Genomic DNA, 6,459 nt, shown 5'->3' on the forward strand with positions numbered 1-6,459 from the left:
CACTAGAAACTACCTTTATATAAGAGGCATAACTTGTTATTAAAAAAATCCTTGGACTTTGCTCCCTAAATATGAATATCCATGTGTTAATAGACCTATTCTATTGAAGTTCATCATGTATATATAGCTGATTAGATATGACTTGTATGATATAGTTGGCTATCAATATGTTATTGTGGTAGGTAGTGTTAGTTGCACTTTTCATTTCCATCTGAAGAGTTCTTATATCCTCATTTGAAAGATTTAAGTGTTAATAATAACATGTTCATTCATGAGCAACTATAACTAGTTGACTAAAATTTTTTATTACTAGTTATGATTATCGCATCACGCAATCTGATCTATAAAATAAATATATATATGGTTGTAAATGAGGTATTGACATACCAACATGCTTGTCTGTAGTTTGTCGTGATGATTTCATTATATTCGATAGAAATATAAATGATTTTATGAGAGCACTAGAGGTATATTTAAATACAATTTTGTATTGCAGTATTGAGTTAAACAATGAAATTCCATATTTAAAAGAATCTACACTAGTTAATATATTATAATATAAGAAAAATTAGATTTTTCAAGGTTAAAAAGTTAATCTCTCAAGATGATTTTATTTTTATTTTCCTTTGAAAGTATATTTTAATAATGATTTCTAGAACAAATTTATAATCCTGGTATGTTAAGCATGTCAATTATATATATATATATTAATTATATTAAGTATGTATTAATATACACACAAAACTTTTTTTGGTTTAACTTTAAATAATTTGTTTATGGTTCGGATGTATATATATTTTTTTATTTGCTAGATTCACTTTTTTTTTTTATCATTATTTAAAAAATTATTAAATTTTTCTAAGGACATTATAGGTATACGAAAGTTGTATCTTAAAAATGTTGAAGAAAAAAAAAATTCTTAGGTAACACTTAATTTTCAAAACTACCTTTTTTTTTTAAAAAAAATTTTATATATATATTAAAAAAAAAAAAAAAAAAAACTATCTTGATTTGGATAGTAGCTAGGGTCCGAAACTGAAGCAGAAGCAACGAGCAGAAGGCAACAAAATAGGTAAGCTGAAAATCAGACACAACTCAATCAAACCTCAACGCTTCTACGAAGTGAAAGAATGTTCCGGAACTTCAATTTTTCACACTAAAACTAAACCCTAGCTACCATCTCTTCCTTTGCTTCGGTTCTCTTGGCCTCCTTTCCTTATCCTCACCCAAACTCACTGAATAAACAATAATAAAATGGCAACATCTCATGCTCTCTCCACAGCTTCCATTCTTTGCTCTCCTAAACAGGTACTATGCTGTACTGTACTACAGACCCTTTTCCTTTCCTTGGTTGCTCTGCTCTTTTTTTGAAAGATTTATTGATGGGTTTGTGTGACTGTGCTTGTAGGGAGGGCCGAGGAGGAGAGGCAATCAGCAAAACAACTCAAGGCTGAATTATGGGCTATCAAGCAGAAGATTTTCTGTGCGAGCAAATGCCAAGGATATTGCATTTGATCAGAAATCCAGAGCTGCCCTCCAATCCGGAATTGATAAGCTTGCCGATGCTGTTGGCCTTACTCTTGGTCCCCGGGGTAACTTTCATCATATTGTATTCTAATTTACAACTCGAATTATTTAAAAGAATTTAGGTTCTTATTATTATTTTCATCGCTTATTTGTGAATACAACTAGTATGTAGTGGTGTTTAGAAATTGAGGTTAAATGGTAGAGGATAGAGTTTAGTTGGTATTATGGAGGATCAGTGCCAAGTTTGTTTGGTGGAAATTGCAGGTAGAAATGTTGTCTTAGATGAATTTGGAAGTCCAAAGGTAGTTAATGATGGGGTAACAATTGCGCGAGCTATTGAGCTCCCTGATCCCATGGAAAATGCTGGTGCGGCTCTCATCAGAGAGGTTAGACCTTTGCTCACTCCTTTTTTGCCCAATTGAAAATTCAGGTTACTCTTAGTCATACCATACCATTATCACGTGCCTTGAGCGAGGTTCTATGTTTGGGTTTATGGTTGAAGGTAGCAAGTAAAACTAATGACTCGGCTGGTGATGGAACAACAACTGCATCAGTTCTTGCACGGGAAATAATCAAACTAGGGCTTTTGAGCGTCACCTCTGGAGCAAATCCAGTTTCTATAAAAAGGGGAATTGATAAAACTGTGCAGGGCTTGGTAGAAGAGCTAGAGAAGAAGGCCAGACCTGTTAAAGGTCGTGATGACATTAAAGGTATGGGCTCCTACCAAGCCTTTGTTGTTGTCATTTTCTCAACTAAGTCTACTTGTTCAGTTATTTTCCACATCCTTGATTTAGTGATTTGTTTCTTGTTCTGTTTATAGCTGTTGCGTCAATTTCTGCTGGAAATGATGAACTCATTGGCGCAATGATTGCCGATGCAATCGACAAGGTTGGGCCTGATGGTGTTTTATCAATTGAGTCTTCATCTTCCTTTGAGACCATGGTTGAAGTCGAAGAAGGAATGGAGGTGTGTGTTCCTTTATCTGGTTGCCAATATAGTTTCAACCAGTGTATTTTTTAGTCATAACTCTTAACAATTGGGTTCTTGTATGTTATTCTCATTCACTATTTTGATTTCAGATAGATAGAGGTTACATTTCTCCTCAATTTGTTACAAATCAAGAGAAGTTAATTTGTGAATTTGAGAATGCTAGAGTGTTGATTACTGATCAAAAGATTACTGCAATCAAAGACATAATTCCCTTGCTAGAAAAGACTACTCAATTGAGAGCTCCTTTGCTTATAATTGCCGAGGATGTAACTGGTGAGGCTTTGGCTACCCTTGTGGTGAACAAGCTACGTGGTGTACTCAATGTTGCTGCTATCAAGGCTCCTGGTTTTGGCGAAAGGAGGAAAGCTATGCTTCAAGATATTGCCATTTTAACAGGTATTCTGCATTTTATGGAATAGTTATGTTTTCTTCATTGTTGCTGAATTATTATGTCTACTAAACCATTCCCACTTATGTTTCCTGCTGTGCTATAACTGTTCAACTGTTAGACAAACAGCAATAGCTATTTTGGATCCTCGGAAAAGTGTTGCAGATGAGGCAAGAACAAGAGAAAAAGTTTCAATTTACTAATTTTTAGGAGCATATGCACTAGTTGTTAGCATGCACATATGATTTGACATAGTGAAGCTGGACATTTTACTCTAAATGTGGGTTTGAAATTCTGGATGTGGATACTTTTTGCTTCATATTGGCATTGTGTAATCTCCTCAAGCTGTGAAGTTGTAAATCTGCTGATACAATTTTTTGGTGCTCATCTTCTATCTGCTTTCCTGACATTTTAGGAGCTGAATTTCAAGCTAGTGATCTTGGTTTGAGCATTGAAAACACATCAATTGAGCAGCTTGGTTTGGCCAAGAAGGTTACAATCAGCAAGGATTCCACAACCATAATTGCTGATGCTGCATCGAAAGATGAATTGCAAGCTAGGATTGCACAATTGAAAAAAGAGTTGTCTGAGACTGATTCTGTTTATGACTCAGAGAAACTGGCTGAAAGAATTGCCAAATTGTCTGGTGGAGTTGCTGTTATCAAAGTGGGTGCTGCAACGGAGACTGAGCTTGAGGATCGCAAACTACGCATTGAGGACGCCAAGAATGCAACTTTTGCTGCCATAGAGGAAGGAATTGTGCCTGGTGGTGGTGCTGCTTTGGTTCATCTCTCAACTTGTGTTCCTGCAATCAAGGACAAAATTGAAGATGCAGATGAGCGGTTAGGTGCCGACATTGTGCAGAAGGTAATATTTTGCTGTCACTTCTCAATAGATGTATACTAGTGAAATTAGGCTCCTAACACTTACAAAATAGAATTAAAATGCTAGAAGGTACTGATGACCAAGTTCTTTGCATCCAGGCCCTGGTATCACCAGCATCATTGATTGCTCAAAATGCTGGAATTGAGGGTGAGGTGGTTGTGGAGAAGCTAAAGGCTAGTGAATGGGAGATTGGCTATAATGCCATGACAGACAAGTATGAGAATTTGATGGAGGCTGGAGTCATTGATCCGGCAAAGGTGACAAGATGTGCTCTGCAGAATTCTGCATCTGTTGCTGGAATGGTCTTGACCACCCAGGCCATTGTTGTAGAAAAGCCCAAGCCCAAGACACCTGCAGCTGCTGCCACACAAGGTCAATATGCTGTGTAATCGTCGGGATCTTTAGCCCTTTTTAGGATTTCAAATATGAGTGTTTTTCTGCGGCATATTAGAAGGATAAGTGTTTGATATTTGTAGGATAAGTGCTTGATATTAGTGCCCCTTGTGGACGGATTAGAAAAAAACATGAGCAACCAAATTTCATATCTGCTTGACGTCTTCTGGTCCCCAGAGCTCGTCAGTCTCGACCTAACCTCATCCCTTCAAAGTGTTTGTATTTGATCATTGAATTGTTAATGCAGGCTGCCAAATGCAGTTGGACTAAATGCAAGCATTACATAATTTTGATTTTTTAAGCAAAATCTCTAAACGACTTTGTGATTAAAAATTTCAATTTTTTTCACTAACTCGAATCAGAGTCCAGGTTGATGTGTCCTTGCGTCAACCCACCAAAACAGGTCAGGTTTCAGAACACCGGTGGCTATTAATGAATAGAGCCGGTCCCGGAGAACAGAACCATTTCTACAAAAAAAATAAAAATTGGATTCCTCAGCTGCGAAATCAAGTCAAATTCTATGCTAGCGACCTTTCTCCTAGTTGTCGTGATCATCATCGTCTGGCACAATAATTACAGACGAGTTATAATGCCCATTTTGTTCTTATGAATGCTAAGCGGCCTGTGCCAACCAAACATCCATGCTTGGGGAGGAGCAGCTGAGAGGAGTTCAAAGTTTATTTAGGAGATTCCCTCAATACTTCCGATAAACAAACCTTGGGCCAAATCAATCTCACCGGTCCAGATATTTGCTTAAGCTTGGTGATGCCATACTCCTCCTTCCTCATGAAAATTGATAATTCTTCACAGAAGTGTTCAATTTTATGACCTCCTGCCAACAGGTCCTTTTCCTCCCTTTATGGTTGATCCGTTGAACCTGTTTTGTTAAATAATCCAATCACGTTTGGATTAAAAAAAACAAAATAAAATTATATCCCCATCATCACTAACGAGCTTTTATTATTTTTATGAGATTAAGAAGAAGAAGAAGAAGAGGAGGAGGAGGTTGCTTTCCTGAAAAACATGAGTTCCCTGTTGCACTCAATATTGTCTATACAATAGTATATTAGAACATCCATATACCTAATCCTTAATTATAATTTATTAAAGAGAAAGGCAGGGCAATGTTGTTCCTCAGCTGATAAGTTATTTTAGGTACTAGTTACATGTGAATTTTTTCAATTTTTTTTTGTATTTTAAAAATATTTTTTTAAAAATTAATTTTTATTTTATTTTATTTATTTTAAATTAATATTTTTTTAAGTATTTTTAAATCATTTTGATGCATTAATATAAAAAATAATTTTTTTAAAATTAAAAAATATATATTATTTTAATATATTTTTAAATAAAAAATAATCAAGTTTTCCTTGGAACCAGTCAAGGGAATTCAAACTTTAGGTAACAGACTATGACTCCCCATGGGCATCATTTTCAAAAAACCGCACTATTCTTTTTTTTTTTTTTTTTACTATTAAGATATTTAGGTTTTAAATTTCTTAAAAATTATAGAATATATATATATATTATATATATATATATATATATATATATTTCCCAAATTACCGTTTTGCATATTTTTTTTAAATTGGATAAATTAGAATAAACCCCCTTAGGTTCTATGAAACTACAAATATCATCTAAAAGTCCGAAGATTTGGCAGCAAACGCCCTTAATACCCAAAATATCACAAAAAAATAGTTTGATTACAACATTTTTAAAAATTGGAGAAAAATATTAAAAAAAAACACGAAAAAAATAAAAACAAAATTAAATAGTGAAATTAATAATCAAGAATTTTTTTTATATATTTTTTTAAATTGTAAGGTTTTTTTGTTAATTATCTTTTTCAATTGAATTAAGAGCCTTTTGGATACAAAATGAGGTTTATGTATTTATTAAACATTGAGGGAGTTTATTTATTTATTAAACCATCAAACTCTTGGATGGTTTCTATAATTTATAATACCTCAAGAAATTTATTATCCTTTAAGATTTTTATGATTTACTATTTTAGAGATTTTTTATATTTATTAAGATTTTTGAATTTTTAAAAATATTTATTCCATAAACACAACTAAACAAGATAAATGGATAAAAAAAGAAGTTATTATGAGAGATTTTTTAAAAACTATTCAAGAAGATTGTGACTTATTAGATTGTGATTTTTCTTAATGCGTAGCTTAATTAAACACGTTACAGAACAAATTGTGCTTAAGATTTGATAGTTTTTCTATTATTGGTTTTATCAGCATGAAAAGAATAATAATAAATAA

At 33.6% G+C, this 6,459-nt stretch overlaps 1 protein-coding gene across 1 annotated transcript; it reads left to right on the forward strand.

Moving 5' to 3' along the window:
* The first annotated feature begins 1,020 nt into the window (after positions 1-1,020).
* On the forward strand, positions 1,021-4,454 carry LOC118038798 (ruBisCO large subunit-binding protein subunit alpha). The gene is made up of 8 exons (XM_035045222.2): positions 1,021-1,308; positions 1,409-1,592; positions 1,792-1,913; positions 2,030-2,237; positions 2,348-2,493; positions 2,607-2,913; positions 3,321-3,772; positions 3,889-4,454. Exons 1-8 carry the CDS (start codon positions 1,255-1,257, stop codon positions 4,177-4,179), a joined length of 1,764 nt encoding a protein of 587 aa, XP_034901113.1. The 5' UTR covers positions 1,021-1,254; the 3' UTR covers positions 4,180-4,454.
* The last annotated feature ends 2,005 nt before the right edge of the window (positions 4,455-6,459 follow it).

The sequence above is a fragment of the Populus alba genome, chromosome 4 (assembly GCF_005239225.2).
Source record: "Populus alba chromosome 4, ASM523922v2, whole genome shotgun sequence".
Classification (NCBI taxonomy): Eukaryota; Viridiplantae; Streptophyta; class Magnoliopsida; order Malpighiales; family Salicaceae; genus Populus; species Populus alba.

Bases quoted from the DNA above. Each gene is read 5' to 3' on its own strand.
- LOC118038798 (XM_035045222.2), top strand. From the start codon at position 1,255: ATGGCAACATCTCATGCTCTCTCCACAGCTTCCATTCTTTGCTCTCCT. The intron at 1,914-2,029 runs GTTAGACCTTTG...TTATGGTTGAAG, and splicing joins GTGCGGCTCTCATCAGAGAG to GTAGCAAGTAAAACTAATGA. The intron at 3,773-3,888 runs GTAATATTTTGC...CTTTGCATCCAG, and splicing joins GTGCCGACATTGTGCAGAAG to GCCCTGGTATCACCAGCATC.